General features: G+C 46.0%; 1 protein-coding gene across 4 annotated transcripts in view; it reads right to left on the bottom strand.

Moving 5' to 3' along the window:
• Positions 1–22,802, bottom strand: part of ABAT (4-aminobutyrate aminotransferase) — a 49,280-nt gene extending 26,478 nt beyond the window's left edge. Inside the window, exons 1-2 of one of the 4 annotated variants that reach the window (XM_064726307.1) lie at positions 22,681–22,802; positions 860–988 (exon numbers count right to left, since the gene is read on the bottom strand). In XM_064726307.1, coding sequence (XP_064582377.1) covers positions 860–929 — 70 coding nt within the window. In that variant the 5' untranslated portion in view covers positions 930–988; positions 22,681–22,802. Of the gene's footprint in view, positions 1–859; positions 989–8,375; positions 8,917–15,238; positions 15,376–22,680 lie in introns of those variants that run through there. The other 3 variants (XM_064726309.1, XM_064726308.1, XM_064726310.1) reach the window with 3 other exon arrangements.
• Positions 22,803–23,318: the final 516 nt, after the last annotated feature.

The raw sequence follows: 23,318 nt of genomic DNA, 5'->3' as shown, positions 1-23,318 counted from the left end.
TTTCTGAGCAAATGGAAGGGTGTGCTTGGTTTATCCTGCAGTGGCAGAAGGAGCACAGTGGCACTGCAGGAGGGTGGAAGGACAGGAGAAACACTGAGATTTACTCAGTCACAAAAAAGCCATTCAGCCACACTGTACTCAGTGTAATAGTACATGGAATGGATGTTCATAAGATTCCACACTGCTTTGTCCAATACAGCCAACAGGAATTTAGGTTTTTTATCTATTTCAGAGAGACTGCAGGTTTAATATACACACACACATGCTAAATTTCAAGCCAGGGCTAAGCCAAAACTTGCCATTCACTTAGAAGAAAGTAGTTTGAGCTGTGTGGCAGATTCTCATTTCACACTTGAGCTCACTCAAGGCAGAAACACACAACCCCAGTGAGGGTCCCATCTTTATGCCAATCACACAAAACCTCTTCACAAGGGAAGATGGGCAAGGTTGTGCTCCACAGCACAAAGAGAAAACCCAGCTCATTTTCATGGATGATTGTCTCATCTCTGCACCATGTAGTGCCAGAGAGTAAAAGCAGAGTTCCAAGGGCTGAAGAGCTTTACTTCAGTTAGCATATTTACAGGGCAAATTATTAACTTGATACATTGATACAAAAAAATCAGATATACTTTGGACTACAATTGTGGTCCACTTTAGACTACACTACATCGTTATCTAAGACACAGAACATTATATTCCTCAAGGTCCGAAAGACTCAACAGCACAGGACAAACCCCAGCAATGTTTAAATTGGAATTCTGTCCACCAGAGTAAAGTTAACACTTACCAAACACAAAGCAGGAAAGTGCAAGGAAAGACTTACCAAGTACAAAGCAGGAAAATGCAAGGAAACACTTACCAAATACCAGCAGTCTGGAGTTTTGCTGCAGGCAACAGGTAAGCTGTCGACTAAGCAACATTGACGCCATTTTATCTTTTCTTTACTGAAAAAGACTCAATCTTGAGAGATTTCTTTCTGGTTGATGTTCTGGGAAAATAAAAAAAAGAAGAAAATCAAACACTTAATCATATCCCTGTAGATGCAGCCACTATTACTGTGCTGTTCAACTCCTTTCATTAATTCCCCCTTTCATTAATTCCCATCCAAAGGCACCAAGAGCAGGGTTTGATGGATTAATGCTGATGTTCAGAGCAGTCTCAGGATTGAGCCCCACATCTGATTCTTGGCTTGGTCTTGCTAAGGTAAATGACTTCTAGGCTAAATGAATGTCCCAGCTTCAGCAGGGCCAGGGGTGAAGGTCAGTACCTATTTGCCCTTGCTCTTCCTCTCTACTTTCTCTGTATATATAGCCTGTGTTGAACTTTAAAAAAAAAAGTTTTCAGTCAAGCCAAAGCTGTCGTTTTTGATTTGATCTAAGTTTATGAGAAAAACCTCATCTAATACAAAAGAGAGGAGGACAAGCATTAGGAAATAAAAGAAAATAAATCCCCTGAAAAAACCAGCCTTTTAGCCATTAATTACAACTCTGTGAAGAGAGAATGTGAGAGCTGAAATTGTCCAGCCTGAAGGCTCAGATTGCATCCCATCAATGAGTAATAAATACCTGATGGGAAAGAAGGAGCCAGGGCTTCTCAGAGGTGTCCAGTGATGGGATAAGAGGCAATGGGCACAAACTAAAATACTCTGAGCTCCACCTAAGCACAGGAAAACTCCCAGCAGGTTTCCCAGAGAGGGTATGGAATCACCATGCCTGGGGATATCCACAACTCAAATGGTCCAGAGCAGATTGCTTTAGTGTCACTGCTGGGCAGAGGGCTGGACCAGACCCCTCAGCTCCCTCCCAAGCTCAGCCATTCCATGGTTCTACCTCAGCTGGTTACATAAAAATGACCTTGGAAAGTCAAGCAGCATGACAGATAACATGCCTCCCTTTCACTATGGATCACTTGTGCAGAAAGCCTGGCTGGAAGTCAGGATTAGGTAAAACAGGTCATTGAATTATTATCCAGGACACAGGTTAAATTCAAACTTCACACTTATCAGCGTGGCCCCTTGTTCAGTGTAGGACACTGCAGCCCTTTGCCTGGCATTTGCACCTTGCTGGATGCAGACCGTGGAGCAGCAGCGGACCGAGGCTTGCAAGTGACAAAATGTCACTATTATCCATAAACCTGGAAAAAATTCTATTTAACAAATACACTCAGAGTTGAGCTGGTCTTCCAGCAGAAAGAGAACACAGTTCACAGCTTCCATCAGTCCTATGCCATCAATAAAACATGCCAGCAGATGTTCATGACCAGATGCAGGGAAGTAGTGAGCTATTGCTACCATGACAGCAAGTATCTCATACCCACAACTAAAATATCAGAAATTTAATTTCTGGATTGTCTTTATGTGAAATACTATTTGTTCTCCTTCACATGTGGGTTTTTTCAAAATATATAAAAGAAAATAAAAAATTTCTTGCCTACAGAGATTTATAAATTCACAGACCTATTAAGAGTCAGGAAGAAAAAAAATTCCCTGTGCCTCCCCAGACAATTGACGCAGCACTCGGTTTCACTTAGTTCAAATTAAAATTCAAGGTAGTTTGCAATGTGCCAAGATGAACAAACACTTGCACAACACTTGTGCACACACTGGAAAAGCAAGATTGCCTTCCTAAGGCTTTGGGTCACAACTGCAGAGGGAACTAGTTAATTTTGTTTTCAGTAAAGAGAAACTTCACTTATAAGACAAGATTAGTTTAATTAATTCATAATGTTTTCTATAGCAGCTTCTTGCTTTACTTGTGCTAACTTTTGCATAATCAATGTGTGAAGAAATATCCCAACACCATGGATTTCTTATCTCATGGCCACCCTCTAACAAAAACCAAATGACAAGAAAATGACCAGCACCTCGATGGATGTCCTCTGCTCAGAGCTGTTTATCTGCTCTATATTACTCCAATCTCCAATTCCCTCCATAAGTTCCTCTATAAAGTGTTACTTTTTTAGTCTTTAGGAAACTGTTAAAAGGTGAGCACAGGAACTCACGAAAGGACAGTGCAAACATACTTAACAACCCACCAAGGTTCACTCCTTGCTCTCATACCCTTCAGTGATGTCCCATGGGGGTTTTGCTGCCAGCTGCCCAACTTTCCTTTTGCACAAGGATGAGATGCCTCTTCACCTACAAATCAAACACACCTTCCACAGCTCTACCAGGTTTCCCTTCTTCCTTCCCTAGGTGAACCACACCTATGTCTGCTTCCAGAAATGCTATTTATTTCTAATTATATTTACTGCTTATCTCAAGTCCTTTAATAGCTAAACTGCAGTATTCATTAGAGGCTGAAAAATATAACTGGGAATGATATTGGCTTTGTAAAAAAAAAAAAAAAATACTGCATGAGGCTTAAAAATAAAGTAGCTTAGCCCTAATTTTCCTTGACAGTTCTTACATAAAAAGTTTTACCATTTTCTAGTCCAGAGTCAGAATAAATCACATAACACCACATGTGACTATAACTAAACCCAGCACCTTTTCCATCTCCATTATGCACACAGGCTCTCACAGCTGATGTGACTGGGATCTCAGTCTAAGCACACATTATTTGGTTATCACAATAACTGACTGAATTCTGCCTCCATAACCCATCTCCTGATCGATTCCCAGTGGCCCAGGCTGATCCAGCACTGCAAGCAGCAGCAGCAGAGGTTGCAATCCAGCAGAATCAGCTCCTGCACGTGTCCCAGCCGCAGCGATGGCACGCTCCATCACCCTGCTGCTCCACAGCCACTGCAGCCACACAAATCCCCAAATCCAGCCAAAACACTGCCACCAATTCCAGATATCTGACAGGAGAGGGGATGGGAAGGACCATCAGAATACAAAGATGTGACACCCTTCTAGAAAAAGATCCCTAAGTCTTCCTTAAACGTTTTTCCTCCACTGGCAGCTGTCTGAGCTGGAGCACGCCATCGGTGCAGATGACTCCACAGAACTGCTATTCTGAAGTGAATCTCAGTACCTTAGTTTTCCAAATACATTTGCATAATTTTGTCTGTAATTCTGCATTATATAAATTGTGTTTGCCTCTGCATGTGTTTAAGTTGCAGCCACATTCTTCTAGTAAGAAAAATTACTTTAATTTTCAAAGAGAAAGCTAGGTCTGGTTTATCACACACATGAAACATAAGGATATGTGGATTTTTTTAATGCATGCTGTGAAATTAGATGTATTTTTTTTAACAGCAGCTGCTAAATTTCTGTACCAAGAGATTATTTCTGACAGATAAAACTAGTTACTAGAGAGAACAGCAGTCATTCAGCAGCAGCAGCCTACTGGGAACACAGAAAGAAGTATTGTTTCTGTGAGTGAACGACCTTGTGTTTCCTGGGGAGGAAACCCTGGAAAAATTTTAGAAAGAGGGGGCTTGATCCTGATACAAGAGAGAAAATAGACAAACTAGGAGTCTGTGCAGCAATCTCACTGCCTAGCAGAGAAGCTAATGCAGCATGACATGGAGTGCCAGGCTGCAGCTCACAGAGCCTGCCCTGGCAAACATCCTCTGCGTCGGGCACAGGTAAAGGCAGAACTGAGACCCAACAGGGTGGGAGGAGAAGTCAGCTCTGCACATTTGCATCTCTTTCTTGCAACTCTGCCAAAGACACGGAAATCTGTTTGAAATTCATGGGGGCACAATCATCTGTCCCTCAGCTGCTCCAAACCCATTTAACCAGGAACAATTAAGTGGTTTAGAAACAGCAGCACAAGCTGCATTCGGCAATTACTTCACAAGGCTTCCAAAAACTGGGTTTGGGAGCAGGGAGGATTCCAAAGGCAAATTCATTCCTTTTTTTACTGTTTTCCTTTGCTTGACTCTTCTAGGCTGCACAGCAAGGGTACAGTCGTGCTAAGTGCTAATTGTGACATTTCAAGCATCTCTAACTATTCTCTTAGTCCCGTCTGCTTGGATCCACCTGGATGTGAACCCAGCAGTAGGCTCACACACGGTGAGCTGCACAGGGGCTGCTGGGGGGTGCAGAGGCTGCAGAGCCCTCTCAGAGCTCAGGGCAGCACCAGCACTGTGCCCCAGTGCCAACCCTCCCTTCCCACAGCCAGCCTGCCCTGGCACCCCAGGTGAGCTGGCACAGACAGGCTGCAAGGAGGGAGCCCCTCCAAGGGTCTTTATTTCACAGCTCAGCATGCTTTGACACTGCTCTTTCTGCCTTTTAACAGCAGAGGAACTGCAAACTGAGGACCCAAATCGGCTGTCACTAAAAAGGACAATGTTTAAAAGTCAGGCAGGACCCAGGTCCATCCTGGACTTGTTAAAGGGGCGCAGATCTCCTGGTTTGTAGTGCTCATGAACAAGCATCTTTATGGACATAGGTGATTTAGCTCAGGTATTTTACTTCTGTAACAGCTCAAGGAGATCCCAGAGTCTGGAACAGCCCCACAATCATGCAAATAAATATAAGTAGGGGCAAGAAGAGAGTGAAGGCTGCCATCTGTTAAACATAATCATGTCCTTCCTTAGTCTGCATTTGAGGAAGAATCAGGTAATGCAATGTCATCATGCACAAAAAGAGCCAAAGAACACAGCCCTTGCTGTTTGAAAATGGCACAGCCCCACCCTGCTTTGGGGAGTCCTCATGCAGCAGATCAAAGCAGGAAACAACTGAAGGAGCTCACCAGTCAGTGACAGAGCACAGGGTGATGTCAGAAATCCTGACTTGCTGCTTTAGCCCCTTAAATGTAGTAAACAATGTAAATAAAGAGGCCTGGCAGCATGCTGGTGTATTTAACTGCAGTTTACTTGGTCCCAGGAGCAGAGTTAAGAGTTCAGTATAGATTATGCATTCATCAAAGCCTGAGTGCACACAATGAAATACAACAGGTCCTTTTACTTCTGCTGGGGTTTTATCCCAAAGTACTGAAACAAATTTGGATTAGCTTACAGCAGCATTTGCAGAAGTCTGTAAGAGTAACACCATGAATTTAGAAATTCATTCAGAGCTAGGCCAAAATTATCTCAAATGAAATAGAATAGAATTGAAAAGTCCTGTTAAGAGGAGTTGCAAGAAAATTTACTTCTGGTATTCATAAAAGGCTGGCATTAGATTTTTTCATTAAATATCTATACAAACCTAGCACAAAACAGAACTGGAACACTCATCTTTGAGAGGAACAGTACAGAGGCAGCATCCTCATGAGAGGGCACAGCAAAGATAAAGGAGCTGCTCATCCCCCATCTTGGTCCACCAAAGGCCACAGCCTTGTACTCCAAAAGTGAAGGTGGTTACAAGCACCCCACAACATGGAGCTCACACAGCAGGGTCAGGATAGAGATGGACACTGAAAGAGGTGTGCTGGGTCTGCAGGGCCCAGCCAGAAAGAGTCCTGAGGATTCTGACGTTCAGCACTTAATGTAGCCCAATTTCATGTGCACCAGCCAAAAAAGAGCCAAGTGTGGCTGTCCCCAAGGCCTGGAGAGCCTGTCCCTGCAGAGCTCACCCAGGAATTCCCACCAGGAGCAATTCCCACCCAGGCAATTCCCACCAGTAACAGACCTGCACATGGAAACGTGTATCCTTACATGGATTCTGCCAAAAACCACTTCACAAGCTGACAGGCTGTTTATGCCTCTAATAATCTTAATGGCTTTGTGTAGAACAGGATGCAATTGAAAACTCCATGATTGTACTGAAGTTGTCAAGGACACAGTTGTCATAGTTACAAGTAAAGCTCAAGTGTTGGTTATTCAGGGTTGCCTATTTATTTATTGACACCAACAGCGTTGGACAGTCCCACGAGGCCTCAGAAGAACAGAAATGGAGAGACTGGTTTTGTCCTTCAAGTCTTGACAAAACAGCTAATATTGCACACAAAAGCATAATAAACTGGGGTTTTGCACAGCTCTTCTCTCCCTCCACATGCAGCTGGCATTCAAGTCAGTCTGCTGTGAGCACTGCAGCAAAAGCACAAACCAACTGCACTGCACAACATGAAAACCTCTCACCTACAGCTTGGAATTACTGTCCAGTATCCAGCAGGACACAGCAATCCCTACCTGCCTCATGGCACCTGCACTCAGGTCAGGGCTGAACCAGCAGCAAAGCCAGAACAGCTTCAGCCCTTCCATCAAGTTTTAAAACTCATTTGGAGTCTAAAGTCTCACAACACTCATGTGTCCAATTTCTCCTCCTCAGGTGCCCTCTAAGCAGGGCTTGGTGGCTGGATATGAATATATGATTTTCTTTTTTCTTAAAATAAAAGTCTTTCTGCCCTTGTCTCTGTTTACCCTCTCTCCAAAAAAATAATGGGCCAGGGAAACTCTCCTGGTCCCTAAACCAATGAACAAGGCAGGAATGTTGTGATTATGGCACACTAGGATCCAGGTGACCCACTAAACTTCTGAGCAGCTCATTTCTGATCCAAGAACTGTTGGCACAGCTAAGGTGGGATGAGACATGCCTATACCTTCCCTGTGAAAGTGCATTGTCTCAGGAAAACAAAATATTGAATTGAAAAAGCATCTGCTAGAAATGGGGCGAGTTCCAGATGCAAAGCCAACAGTACCTACACAAATGGTATAATGGCACATAAATGCTGATAAAAAAAACAAGTACAAGAAAACTTACATTAGCTTAAAAAATTCTAATTTCTTTTAGGAATTTCTTTGCAGTTCCCCCTGAAAAAACCTACACATTGATATTTCAGTGAACTTTACCAGTGAGGTACATATAAAAACATCTCTTCAAGCCTATATTAAACACCCCTTTAAGCATATTTTAAATCCATTCTTTTAAATGCAGATGACAACAACATATCCAAACCATGCCTGTTCATTTCCACACATTTCCCAGACCAAAACAGCCCAGCTCACAACGGATTAAACAAATTATGGCACAGTCGTGTTTATCAGTTTAGTTGCTCCACAAGCATTTTGTAGTTTTGAAAAAATGAAAGTATTGCAAAACACCCTCAAGTGGTATTTCCAAAGAAATTCAGTTATATTCCTTGCAAGATTTCACTCCTAGCATCTTACTGCTGCCTCCTCAGAGATCAGGAAAATAGATAAACAGCACCAAATAAAAGCACAATTTATTTTCCTGTGCCATAAGGCATAAAACAGCTCACTTGGAGCCAGCCTGCGCCAAACCAAGGGAAACATCTCGAGCCGGGGCGAGAGCTGTGGTTTCTCAAGGTGACCCCCATTCCAGCAGAGGACATGAACAGCAGAGCCACGCAGGAGATTTCTTGTATAAAGAGTCCAGAAAGCAAAGCAGGAGCAGCTATCCCTGCACAACACACACACACCTTCCCACACCCAATCCCCACGTTCCCCCTGGGCACAGAGGGTGCAGCAGGGCACACTCTGTGCCCACCCCATGCCCGCGGGCACACGGCAGAGGCACTTACAGGGCTCGGATCCAAACTCCAGCTCTCCAAGCTGCCCACAGCCAGCTCCCGGGTTGGAAGTGCTGCTCCTGCTTCACAGCCTGCCTGCCTTCAGTGCAGGCTGCTGCTGGTTGTGCTGGTGAGGAATGCCATTGCTGCCAGCCCCTTGCAGCGCAGCGGGGACAGGCATCACCCGGAGGAAGCCCTGTGCTGCAGCCCTGCAGCTCAGCTGGGGGGATGCCCCACTTAATGAAGGTTAATGGCACCAGCTCCTGGCAGCTACAGCCTGTGCTCAGCCAAAGCCAGCAGAGAGGAGCACACGACTCGTTTCAAACCTGAGAGGGTCTGGCTCTGGATTGTGGGTGCCTGAGTCCATCCAGAAGCCTCCCCAGCAGCTTTCTGAAAGCAAATTCCGAGAGGCAGAGCCAGATTGCGTTGAGGTTTGAAATATTTCCAACAATTGTGGAAGTTGAAGAACAGGTTTTTCCCCTAAACCCCTTATTTTGACTCTGGTTTGCAAATCTCCCGAGGGTGACAGCCAGGCACAGGAGTGTCACAAAATAACCTTGGTTTGGCTCATTCCCTCCAGGTGGTGCGCAGGCAGCACGGCAGGCAGCAGCATCCCAGCAGCACCGCCCGCTGCACACTGCTCCTGACGGGAATGGGGGGATGTGGATACCCACAGAACACCAGCAGCCTCCCTTCAGGCACAGGGATGCAGGGAAAAGCAGCACAGGGTGCCATGGCCGAGGCTGGGCTACCATGGCCAGGTTGCCATGGTGCTGGGGGGCAAGAGGGAAGATGTGCCAGAATGCAGAGAGGCTGAGCCGCTTCAGATTTAAATCCCTGTGACAGCGTTTCGGCCGAGCCACTGCACGGTTGCTGTGGCAACAGACAAGTGAAAAATCACAGAGGAAATCTGTAATTATTACAAGCGAGGTGGTGACTTACCCACTTCAGTAATCAGAGCAGAGGAGGGGGAGCTCGTGCCCCCCAACAGGCAGGGCTGCAGTGCAGCAGGGAGCCAGGCACGAGACCCCAGCTGGGGCTCCTGCCTTAGGCTCTGTAGCCATCCCACATCCAGCTGTGGGATGCAAGCCTTGGGCAGGATGCTTCCTCAGCACAGGGTTGTGACTGAGGTGCTGCACCCAGTCTGCAAGGGGGGAGATGAGGGAGCAGCCAGAGCGAGCCCCAGACTTGTGCTGCTGGTTCAGCATGAGCAGAGCTGGGTGCAAGGAAGGGCCTGAGGCAGCAGAGCAAGGACAGATATCAGCAGCAAGGGACAAAGATGGAAGATGCAATGCTTACAGGAGGCTGATAAGGTCCTGGAAACTGCATGATTCCAGTTTGTGTAGCTCCTGCAGCATCACCTTCCCTGTCCCCCTTCTCTCAGAGCAGCCACAGCAGCAGCATGGCTAGCTGGTGGTGCTCTGTTGCACACGGTCACTGTCAACACAGGGCGTAGGACAGTATGTGTGATGGTCACTGTGCTAACACGGACATGAGACATCAGTGATGGCACTGCTAACAGTGCAGTGAGAAGTATGATGGTCACTGCGCTAAACAGACTGAGGGGAGTCGAGGTCACTGCGTACACGGACAGAGGACAGTCAGTGATGGTCACTGTGCTAACACAGGAACAGTGAGGGACAGTCAGTGATGGTCACTGCTAACACAGGAGCAGTGAGGGACAGTCAGTGATGGTCACTGTGCTAACACAGGAGCAGTGAGGGACAGTCAGTGATGGTCACTGTGCTAACACAGGAACAGTGAGGGACAAAGCCGTGCAGGAAGAGCAGACACACTCTGCAGTGTCTCCTGTAACACTACCTGGCCCAGGCCATTGACAGACCAACACCAGCATCCACACAACCTTTTCACCCATTAATGGGAGAGTACAAGTTTTAAAGTCACCATGTTGCTTTCCAGAGCTTCTTTACACAAAATGGGCAATTGATCAGCATCCAGACAAACTGCCAATCAATATGCTACTAACACCAACAAGGAAGAGAATCCAACGTGGTTAATCCTGTTCTGGTTCCCTTCTCCTTTGCTGGAGACTGTAGTCTGGGATCTCATGTGAGTACTGTGAGCAGCTGCCAAGAAAGGAGCCCTGACTGCAGTTATTTGTAAGACAGGTCCCATAACAAGCAGTTGATTTGCTCCAAAGCAAAAACTGAACCTCACTCCTCACCTTCTTCATAATCTAAAATCTGTTATTAATTACATACACAGACTGTAAACAGCACATTTAAACTGGCCTGTACTGCTTACCAATCATTAGAACAAACTGGTGGCTCTAAACTGAACCTGTTAGCCAGATAATCTACCACAGAAAGTGCCACAATCTTATTCAGACAGATGGTTAATGCAGGTACACATCACAAAGCAGAGGGGCAAGAACTGAGAAAAGCTATGGGTGCTTAGACTCATCATGTATAAAACACTGAATTCAAGAGCAATTAATTGTGTCAGTGATTTCTTACTAGTAATAATCAGGATTACAGCTCCTAAGGGAGACTGAGGTTCTTGTGCCTCTGCTGAGTGTTTCCTTGGATGATGTGAGGCTGAACTCATTAACCAAAATGATGCTGGATGAGAAGAACTTGGTGCTGCAAAGTGCTAACAAGTTATATGGCACCATCATGTAGAGACTCCAGTCAGCACTGAGCCCCTTCATGCTGAGTCATGTTGTGTCCAACTGCTTGGAAACCCATCCTGCAGAGACAACAGCTCCCTTGCAGACTTTTATTTGTAGTGGATTTCTTTTGCTTTAACCCTTGCATCAAATGCCTTAACACCAAACTGCCTCTTCCTGAGTAACGCCTGAATTCTTGTTGCTCTGTATGGCTGCTTTCATCCTCCATACCCACAATTACCCTGCCTGGCAGGCTGCATGCACAAAGAGGATGACAATGACTATTTAAGTCCTGTTGCAGGGCAAAAAACTTGGTTTGACATAACTATAACTATTAAAAATTTATTTAAGATGTATTAAAAACATGCAGTTCACAAAAGTGGGAGCTGTAACCAAAACCCCACGGATTTGCATTTGATTTAATCAAGAGAATATTGGTAAAGAAATCTGTTTAAACAGTCTGTTATTGGAAAGATGTGGCCAACCACCTGCACTAAGTTCATGTTCTGCTCTGATTTGCAGTTGTCAAAGGAAGATTCACTCAGTACACAATCCTTCACTGCTAGAAAGTAATCTCCAGCTTCAGCAGAACCAACTGTTTGTATATTTCTCTGTATCAATGCTACAAACATCCTTCTGAAATACACAATGATGATACAAAACAAAACAGGGATCAGATTCTGGCCAGGCTGGTCCACAACATCAAATAAAAGCACATGGTTAGCATCAAAGATGTTTTGTTTTTATGGAAAATATTGGAATGTTACTATGTTACCAGCCCATTTCACTGCAAATGATGGCAAATTCCTCCAGAAGCAGCTCCACAGCCCTCCTTAACCCCTGCCTCACACCCTAGAAAGATTCTGCTACACTTTGTTAAGAAAAACAAAGCATTTCAAACAACACAGCTACAGTACTTGAGGAGAATTCAGCACTCAGAAACAGCAGCTCCAGGGTAGAGACAAGATGTCAAAATCCTAAATGTCACACACATCTGCAAGAAATGGGGACAAAACACATGAGCATCACAATGCAGAGAGCAAAGCATGCAGGATACATGCACCAAGTCTTAGTCCTCCTTCAAAAAACAGAGGTGCACAAGACTCAACAGCAGGGTCTCAGGACCCCAAACCTGCATGGAGAGGGAAAGCAATGCCTCTCCTAAGGGTTTGTTGTGTTTGGAGAAGGAATGTAGCACAAACAGGAGTGTCAGATCAACTTTTAAGTACTGTGAGCAGTAATCACTAGGTTCACCTTAAAATATATTAAAAAGTATTTCAGTACAGTTGGAAGGAAACAAAGTAAGACTATATTAATGGTGACACCAAGTTAATTACAAAAATCTGAGCTAACCATTTGCAGTAGGATAAGGATCGTATTTGGCCGAAGAGGATTACCATGAAGGGCAAATCAAAATAAAAAGGACAACTGGGATTGCTTAGCTTTGTGGGAAAGCCAGCACACTGCAGCTTTCCAGCCTGTGGCTGGCCAGAAGGCTGCTTCCTACCCGAGCACATCCAGTAACTTTACACTTTGTGCACAGAGGCAGCTTTTCTTTTGTGAAAGAAGTTAAAAGGCTCATGAACAGAGTGGAATTCAGCACAATCAATACCACTAACTGCAGGGATTTCATTTGGTGGGCAGATGTTGAGCTTGAAAGAGTCAGAGGTTGCATGTGTGCAGGGCACAGCTGACCTGCCCCTGCACTCCTCACTAATCAGTAACTGCTGTAATACCACTGACCCAGGCACAGGGGGATCACCCCTCTGTTCTTCAGGTGTCAGCTGCTTTCATTCCCATTAAACCTGACAACTTCACATTCAGAAGGAAAGCAATATAGGAATTAAGCACAATTACTATGAAAATTCTGCTATTAAGAAGTCTTGTTATTTCCTGTTTATTCAGGCAATAGGTAAAAAGGAACAGCAGTTGGGGAGTTTTCAAAACAGTTCAGGAAACACAGATAAGTACACAGTGTTAAAAAGACTGTTACTAAATTCCCTAGTATGTTTAGAACATTATTTTTGGGCTCCAGATGGAGAAAGAAACTAGTGCCAATCTGATTCAGCAAGATACATGTTTCTCTAGTGGTCCCTTTTACTTCTCTGGGCCCATTCACAAAAGTAGAGTTGGGAATGAGCCAAAGAACTCTGCTGAATTAAAGGCAAGGTAGAAAAACTGGGAACTGGAAGAGTCTCTGGTGATCAAAACCTGAAAGTTACCCACTAGGGAAAAATCCACAAGGCCGCTGCATGAACTGTGCTTATTCACTGCCTGTTTAACCAAACTAATGAATCTGCTGCTTTATCACACAGGTACTAAATACCTGCATAGGAATTTGAGGAGATAAATTGGAGCTTACTAAGTGTGCAAATGGCTCAACTCACTGGTGAAGGCTCTCATGGTAACACTGACACCCACAAGAAACTGGGCTCCGCTCTTCAGCCTGGCACATCCAAGTGGACATTCTATGCACCACATTCAGGTAGTTAAAAAGTTGATCAGTTTTGGGAAAACTTCCATAGAGATTTGGACAAATCTTTATAGAAGTGCTAATACAGGTTAAGCAAGTAAAGTTTACTTGCTGGGGTAAGAGAAGAGGGACCCAGAATCATGAAACTAATGAAGGATGCCTTGTATTACTGTGATGTTAAGAGAGGCTGCATGTACAGTGGGAAAATCCAGGATAACAAATCAGGATGAGTACAATCAGTATGGAGTAGGTAGTAGTTGGGTTGAACAGCTTGTTTATTTATTTAACAAAAACCTTTTGTGGGAGGTGTTTATCTTCCTAAGGGTAGCTTAAAAAATAAGGGCATCATGAGCACAATGGGACAGGGAGGTTCCCTTTAGAGTGCTGCCCTCACTGGTACTTAACCTCTCTCAAGAGGGCACTGTCACAGAAGCTCAGGAAATTAACAACAGCAAATTTCCCTTCTCCTTCATAAAATCAGGGTTTCACCAAATGGATGCAACTGCAGGATTTATCAGTAATCAGGTAATTTGTCACAGAAGATCCATCACATGCTTGGTTAGTGCCAGTATCATCTCAAGCTGCCCCTTCTCCCCCTCTGCTGTTAACCAGTGACAATAAATCAACGATATCCAGAGGCTGCAGTTTCACAAGAGATGAGAGGAATGTAGCTGCAAGCCTGCTAATCTTGCTCCACCAGGCAGAGCAGAGGATCAGTTATGCAAGGCTGCATGTGGATTTTGACCAGATATAACAAACAGTTCCTTTCTCTTCTCTTTCCCATTTGGAACAGCAAAAGAGAAGCTGTGAGCCATTTCCTAACATTAATCACATCACTCTGGAAACTTATTTTCTCTGCATATTTTTTGGGAAAAAAGGATACTTTATGCAAGTGTTGCATCCCAAAATGATACAACCAGCCTTGGATTTGTAGGGTAGTAGCACCTTCTGAGCTTGTTTTCTGAAGAGCCTCACTTTGAGCTAGCTTTCCTATTCCCATCATTCAGTCTCCCATCCACACCAGAGATATTCCTAATTTGAGGCAGAAAAATCAGCAAACCCTTCTGGTGTCCAGTGGAGTCACAAGTTCAGCTCAGAGCAAAACAATGAAAGGAAAGAGCCAGGCAGTGTGAAGAACAAGAAGTCCACCCTGAGGAGCCACCATAGCTGACTCCGTGTTGAAACATCACCTACCCATGGCACCCATGGCCACAGTCTGTCCTAAAATTCATTTTGATTGAACCAAATCCTACTAGACAAAAATCTACAGAGAAGCAAAACAACAAACCCTAAACTGATACACAATCAGGTAATGGTCCAATTTTTATGGATAAATGAACAGCAGGAATCCTACAGCCTGCATCAGAAGCAAGAGGTGTTTTCCAATCACCTTCTTGGCCAAAGGAAAAAAAAATTACTGATGAAAAATTAGGCAAGCAGTCTCCTGTTACTGCTAAAAGGAAATGACATTTGAATTTCATTATTGTAAGAAGAAAAGCACAAGATTTGTCAGTGATAGTTACTGCAATGCACAGATTGCTGCAATCAGTAAAGGCCCTATAACATGAATCCAGCCCCTTGCACTGCTTGTCATTGTCTCCACTTGCCTCTGCTCCCTCCCCTTGTAACACAAACCAGCTCTCTCTGTGCTTTGCTTCAGCTGCTGCTCACAACAGCCAAGGCAGAAGCATCTCATATTCCAGCAGCCCCTTCCAACACCCAGTGCCCAAACCACAGAACAAACAGAGACCTGCTCCCCTGTAGATCCATTACCTGGTAAAACCACCCCGCAAACAAGGAATGTGGAGTTCATCCGAGCCCAGCTCATCCTCTGCTTTCCTACCTCCACCAGCACACTCTGATTGTGTAATCCTATTTCTCTCTCCAGGAAGCTGCATTGCAGCAATAGCTGTGGAGCAAAAAACAGGGCTTGCTTTATACTGGAGCTGAGAGGGAACAACATGATAGGGAATGGCAGCTCAGTCCATGCAGGTAAATCCCATCCCTCACACCCACAGCATGGTCCATGCAGGTAAATCCCATCCCTTACACCTGGAGCTGAGCTCATACAGGTAAATCCCATCCCTCACACTCACAGCTCAGTCCATACAGGTAAATCCCATCCCTCACACCTGCAGCTCAGTCCACACAGGTAAATTCCATCCCTCACACCCACAGCTCAGTCCATATAAAGGTAAATCCCATCCCTCACACCTGGAGTCCAACAGGTAAATCCATCCCTCACCACAGCTCAGTCCATACAGGTAAATCCCATCCCTCACACCCGCAGCTCAGTCCACACAGGTAAATCCCATCCCTCACACCCACAGCTCAGTCCATATAAAGGTAAATCCCATCCCTCACACCCACAGCATGGTCCACACAGGTAAATCCCATCCCTCACACCCACAGCTCAGTCCACACAGGTAAATCCCATCTCTCACACCTGCCACAGGAGTCTCAGTGTGCTCAGTTTTGCCTGAAGAGATGCAGCTGTTAAGGATGCAGAAGTCATGGCTTTCAGCCTGGCCACAGCCCCCTGTGGCAGGATTACCCTCTGGCCTGTTGCCATAAAGATCTTATGCCTGAAATCTTTCCAGAGCAGTTTGGTTTGGTTTCTAACAGCTTTTTTTTACCTGTCATGTTCTCTAATTCCCACTGAGGCAATCATTTATATAATCAGATATATACAGTGAGAGCTGTTAATAATGCTTCAGTACAAACTTACTACCTCCATCTTGCTCCCAGGGTCCTAATTTTTTTTTGTGAACATCACAACATCAATATGAAGCAAGAACCTTGCAAAAAAATGTGTAATTCCTGAGAGATGTGGAAAGAGATTAAACAGAGAAGAACAAGATGGCTGGTTCCCATTATTTGAGAAGGAACCTGACAGACAAACTGAGAGGAAACATAATACAAACAGAAAATATCACTGCTATCAGGTTACACCAAGTTTATTTAAAATACTTAATTTTCATTGTATTTATGTTACTTATGCCCACTTCTGTAGAACTGCCAGACCAATTAAAACATGTGAGTTGATTTCTGTTGTGTTTGTTGTCAAGAGATGCTGCCAAAAACCTCCGCATTTCATCCTTCACTAAAAGAGGAAGCCAAAATTGGAATGCTGTGGTGATATTCAAAGTCTTTAATCAAAATTGAGCTTGATGAGTTACAAATACAAATGAGGGATATTATTCTTTCCTTTCCCTGCAAACTAATTTTCATTTCCTGTTTTCCTCAGTGGCTTCTGAAGCCTGTATTCCTGCACGACCTCATTCAGAAAGGAAAAGGCCTGGAAGGGCAGGAGGTGGTATCTCCTGTGAAAAAAGTCTGTAGGGTTGTTCATTTGCTGGGAGGAAAGAGGAAGAGGAAGGGGTGATTTATATTGAGAGTACAAGCAACAAAGCCACCATGAAATCAGCCAGCACTGGGTTAGAAATTTCTATGAGGAACTTGCTGCCCTGTGCAAGGCTTACTGATGGAATCTGGATGCTTTAAAATTGAGCCAAACATCAGAAATAGGACACCACAAAAACATCATCACTAATTTATGTGTCTTCTCTCCATTCTGTTCTGTGAGAAATCAGTGATGAAACCAAAGTCCTGTAACTATTCCACCTACAGGCAGGCTGTGTATCCAGGCTGAGCTGTCCACTGACACCACAGGCAGGGCAACACCTCTCCCACTGCTCCCCTCAGCTCACCCCATCCCCTGCTGCTTCCCTCTCCACACAGAGCTCCTTCCCCCAGCAGGACAGTGCATGTTCTGCCATGTCTCCTGCAGAGATATAATGGTCCTCTAGGCAGAAGCATCTGCTTTTAGAGCTGACAGGTAGGACTAAAAGCTCTTAAAACAGGTCTGAGACACCATAAACACAAGGGCTGGAAGAGCAGTGGAAATGGAGAGAGCACTGACACTGTGGGCAGGCTGAAAGGAGAGGAAATGTGGTGCTCCTGATGTGCAGATGGCAGAAGAGATGAAAGGAAATACATGAGAGAAGCTCTGATCCCAATTCCAGGCTCACCCATGGTCCCAAACATGGCCCATACAGCCAGGACAGTGACATGGTCTGTGGGGAACAGAGAGCAGACTGACACAGGAACCTGAACCCAAAGCTCCCCACTGACCCAGCAAAGGCACCCCAAGGGAGCCAGCACAGAATACAAATGCACCAGAAGCCAAAGGAGGCATTTACAGGCTTCTCCCACACAGCAGCCCCCTCCTGAGAAAAGGAACAGATTTCTGCCTGGGAGGACATCCCAGGGATGCATTCCCAAACAGTCTGGGTTCCACCAGCTGCCCACACCCTGGAAAAGGCACATTGGCACAACCCAAACAGGCCAGGGTTAAATTGGATCACTGTATTCCAGCAGGTGCCAGGTCAGGATTGCCCAATTTCTCTGTTATCCAGACAATTTTCAAGGTACTTGAACTCACCAGGTTTCAAACTTTAGGCATTTTGAGGCCATGGCTAAAAAATTTCTACGTAAAACAAAATTATATATCGGCAGAACAGCTGCAAAGCAATGTATTTTCATTTGTAAAATTAAAATTGAACTTTGTTTGGAGAGAGCAAGGTTAATTCCTGCTGGGATAAGGAATCTCTTTAAGTGTTTGAGATAAGGGAAAGCTGAAGATAGGTTTAGAAGTTTTTTCTACTCCCAGAATTACAACTACACAGCTAAACCAGTAAGTTTGGCACTTCATCCTGTCACCTGGAGGGTATTTGAGACATGCTGACTTTTTACAGAACATCCCCCAGGAACACCAGCAGAACTAGATGTCAGTGTTTAAACTGCCAGGTTTCCCAAGAGTCACAAGAAGGTAAACACTCCCTGCCAATGCCAAGTTGCATTTCAGGAAAATTACAAATTGTAAATGGGAAACTCACCAAGTCTGAAGCTTTATTGCTTTCCAAGTGCCTTGCACCTTGCCACAGAAATTCTACAGCACACTGCCTTTCAGCCAGAGCCCCAAGCAGGAGTTTGATACAACACAAGCACTTACTACACAAATACTTTATCTCCTGCATAAAAACTGGGAGAGGTTCACTGAAATAATGGCAGAAGACACTAAAAAGAGGAATTAAGTGTGAAAAACTAAGTTCACATTTCTTCAAGCTGACAGCATTCACTTACTAAAGGCAGCACTTTTAGCTGAGTGACTTCGGTGCTTTCTCACATCAAACAGGACAGCACAGTTTTTATTTTATAAAAGTTGAGTGCATCACTAGGGCAGACCTGTGTGCTGGACACTGCAGGTGCCCAACCCTCACCCTTCACAAAGGCACTTCATGAGATCAGCTCCTTGCTGGAGCCATAAAATCATTACTGCCCTTGCTGGACATGCATCCATTTCCACAACAGAATTTATGGCTGTAGAAGCTGTCACACACAAAATTCAAAATACTCCAAATGCACAAACTAGGAAAAGCCAACTAAACTCCATGCTGCAAAAAGTGGGATTTCTTTTCAGCAAGAAAATCATACCCTCAAAAATATCCTCCCTTCTGCAAGCAGATGTACCTTGACTGGGCAGCAAGAGAGAGAAGCTGCTTCTTCCACACAGCCAAGAGCTGCAACACTTAAGCAAGATTCCTACCTCATTTTTCTGCTGAATTTCTAATACTGGCTAAATATGGAAAATGAAGAGTCGAATAATTTGTGAAAGAAAAGACAAGCAATCTCATACAAGGATACACTAGAGAACCTTACTCCCACAGATCAGAAAGTCACAGAAATAGTTTACAACAATATTCTCTGTTTTAGACACTTTGCTTGCTTTGGAAAACCCCCAGAATACTGTTATTTTTGCACAAACACCATATGGCTATGAAAACATCACTTTCTCTGTTTTCCTGGGCCATAGCTGTCATTTCAGGCAACAGGACCACGATCACAACATTCAGAAAACTAAGAGGGGACAGAGGTGGTTTTCAAGCCACAAAACAGTGGCTGGAAGAATTATCTACTTTTAGTTGGTAGCAGGTCTGACCCCTAAGGCAACTTCTATACATAAAGAAAAATTTGAAAGCAGATCCATCTCTAAGAAGAATAGGGTATTTTCAGCCCCTGGAAAGATAAATCTGTTACATAACTTTTAAAGCACATCCAACCTTCCACAGGCAATGGGCCCACAGTGATAATTATCTATGTAGTGGATTCTTGGTCTTTAAGTTTCACTGCTCCTGATGTGCCATTTTTGCATTATTTACCTGTACTTTCACAGCTCCCTACACACCAGCACCAGCTGCTTTCCTTCTGACGGAACCCAGCTCTTTCATGTTCCTTATTCTTTCAAATGGGATAAGACACCTCCCTGTTTGATTCAGACTTATCACTATGCCTGAAAAACTCTTAAGAGCTTAAAAAGAACTGCAAAAGGAGAACAGGCACTACTGGAAAAGCCTGCTTGAACAAAAGTGGTGCACACAGAAGGACAAAGTGCAACATACAAGGAGGAACAAAAATGTATTTGAAAACAATAATGAGAAAGGTCTTACATGAAATCTGAGAATTACTCAAGATCTATTCTCCTCCCTGCTCCCTCTGACAAAGGCAAAACCAAAAGCAAAGGAGATTCATCCAAGTTCAGAGTCCCCATTAGATTTAAAGTTTTTGGTATACAGCCAATCCAGTAAGATTTAAAGATCCAACCCAGCTGCATCTTTACAATAGACACAGCAGTGAGTGCCACCCTGTTCATACAGCACCTACACACACTGCCACTCAACAGCATTCTCTCCTGAGACACTTCCACAAGCTGCTTTCATTTGGGTAAGAAAGAAAGGGAATTTAATTTGTAATTGAAACACACAAAAAAATTTAGCAGTGTTTCTAGAATGGACTCTCAATCCTAGAATCCATGAAACAGAGCTAGCAAGCCAAGAACCAGATCCAATTTGCCTTGGAGCAGCTGTGAACTCTAATCCTGCGAACCCTAATAATTCCTGAAATTATGAGGCTAAGCAGCAGCACAGGTACATCATGACAAGATCTGAGCTGTTTTAATTGAGGCCCAACCCTCAGAACACAGACCCAGAGGAAGACTCTGCACTGCCAGGGCAGGAGCGGTGCCTGTGCAGCTGCACCTGCCCACGCAGGCAGAGAGATAGAGCTGGGCTGCTGCCCAGCGTGCCCGGGGCAAGGAAGGCACTGGATAAACTGCTCTCAGACTTGGCTGCTAAGCATCACACCATGCAGACAGGGCAAGGGAACCACCTGAGAACCCCAAGCTGCTGGTTTGACCCCCAAGAACTGTGTTTGAATGAACACAGACATGACAGGCAAGAATCTGAATTCCTCCCTGCTTCTGAAAAAATCCGGATCAGGATGTTCTCCTTTCCCAATGACAGCACAGCTGCCAGCAGGACACCTACTGATCTGCTTGGTGTTTATTTGCATGCTGTGCCTGCTTACTGCCTCTGGGTATAAATATCCAATTTTATCCACTTATTTGACTTTACTTTGTGTTTGGATGCACAAGACACCTCACTGTACAGTATGCCTCCAAGGCTGTCATCCCTCAGAAGACTACAGGCCTAATGAAAGACAAATAAAACAGTTTTATCACATTTTCCCACATGTAATTTGCAAGAGGTCAGCCTGTCTGATAGCACCACATACGTATTACTGACTCAGGTCCCCATTTATCTGCAGATCTCTGAATCACTGTCCTCTGCACTCGGGGTGTCCAGAAGGAGCCACACACACACTGCAGGCACAGAAGACCTGAGCACTGATTCCCAGTCCACAAGGCTACCCAGTATGTAATAACAATATTACAATGCACAATAACAGCTTTTCCATCTATACAGCCAGACCAGTGATGTTTGAGGAGTGCTTTAAACACTACAGATGAGAAACACTGCAAAATCCAGATGTTAGCCTTCTTTGCATACACTGTGCTTCAGTATGGTGAGCTGTGATCCTGCATTTGAATCAGTGACCTCCAAGTCTGCATTTGTAACTCCAGTCAGAGAAGACAAACTGCCTCCAGACAGAATTTGCCCAATACTGACACTACAGAAAAGACAATTACAACAAAAAACCAGTGCAACAAGCACTGCAAAATTGCTAATTCAATTTAAAACACAACAACCAGATTATAACAGGATTCAATAGGTAATTTCCTTACTGCAGAGCTTCCAGAAGGTAACCCTACTATTACCCTCCTTTTATACCAGTTGGCTTTCAACCTTTACCAAATTCCTTATTTCAAACTGTAAGAGCAAAGACCCTTTTAAGAGCCCATATCCATCAACTGTGCCTTTGAACTGTAGGGCAAAATCCAGTATTTGTAAGCCTGAACATTCATTACTGATTACAAAATTACTTGGAAACCTCTCAGAGTAGTTCAGTTTCTTTATATATAATTTCCTTCTCTGTTTATTTCATAAACAGAGATGGAGAACCACAGGGCACAAGCCAGGCAGGGGCAAAGCCCTGGCTGAAGAGCCCCGCGCCACTTTAAGCGCTGCAAGTGAAGTGATGCTAAGGATGTATCAAAAGCGTGAGATTTGGCTCCTGCTTGGGTTTTGCATCACCAGCACCAGCTGGAAAACAGGAAACTGAAAAGCCCGGCTGAACCCCAGCTGAAGTGCAGCACCAGGCCTCCACCAACACCATTACTCAGCTGCCTGCAGCACCTCAGCCAGGGCGCCCTCCCCGCAAAGGCACCGCCGTTCTCCCCCCGGTACGCGGCCGCTTTCTTTGGTGCCCTCCGGTTCCCTTTCCCCCTTCCCCGCCGCGGGTCCGTGCCGGGCCCCCCGCCCGCCGCGGGTGCCGCTGCCGGAGCACGGAGCATCCCACACCCGCCGCCCGCCGCGGCCGAACGCGCGGGGAACCACGAACCCTCCCGGCCCCTCGGTCCCCCGGGCCCAGCCGGGCTCCGCCGGGATCCACCCCGCGCTCGGGTCCGGCAGGGCAGGGCAGGGCCCCCGAGCGGGCAGCGCGGCACCGGCCCCGCGATCCCCGCCCGCCAGCGGATGCCCCGCGATCGCGGCCCGTTGCCCGCAGGGTGCGCCGGGCCGGGGAGCCGGCGAAGGGCACCGGGGAGCGGCGGGGGACGCGCGGCTGCCCTGGCAACGCGGGCACCGCCGCCCGCGGGGATGGAGACGGGGCCCCGCGGGGAGTCCCGCTGCCGGGCGGGAGCGGCGGGCGGCGAAGGCAGCGGTCTGTCCGTGTCCCCGCGGGGCTCGGGCGCTCACCGGGTGGTGCGGACGGTGCGGGCGCTCACCGGGCTGTGCAGGCTGCGCGGGTCCTGCGGCGGCCGCGCCGGGCTGCGCTGGGTGCGCTGCGCTGGGCCGGCCGCGTCCTACCGGCCCCGCCGCGCCCCGCCCGCCCCGCGCGCCGCAGCCAATCAGCGCTGCCGCTCGCGGCCCCGCGCCAGCCGCGGCCAATGGGAGAGCGCGGCCGGGGCTCGCCCCCGTGGGGAGGGGCGGGGCCGGCCGGACCCCCAGGGATGGCGGGGCCGGGGCGGCGGGGCTCGGAGCGGCCGCGTCCCTCGGCCAGGGCTGCCCGCCCTCCTTCCTCTCCCTGCCCGCCTCCCCCGCTCCGCCTGCCCGCGCCCCCTGCTCCGGGAGTCACCGTGTAGCGGAGCCTGGTTCCTCCATCCATCGCGCACCCGCGAGAAGCGCAGCGGAGCCTCTTAGCTGACCGCGGTGGGAGTCTGTGCCTGCACTGTTACAGCTCCACAAAGACCCACTGTTCTTTCCTTATTGTTACTTAGGATATACTTAATTTAGCAAAGGCAGCAACTGAGAAAGTCTTTTGGTCTTCTATCTGTGATTAGAAATTTAAATTAAACTTAGTGTTATGTCAAACTCAACTTAAAACCCAAACCTTC

This window comes from Zonotrichia leucophrys, chromosome 14, assembly GCF_028769735.1.
Source record: "Zonotrichia leucophrys gambelii isolate GWCS_2022_RI chromosome 14, RI_Zleu_2.0, whole genome shotgun sequence".
Taxonomy (NCBI): Eukaryota; Metazoa; Chordata; class Aves; order Passeriformes; family Passerellidae; genus Zonotrichia; species Zonotrichia leucophrys.
This window is presented reverse-complemented; position numbering and strand designations above follow the sequence as displayed.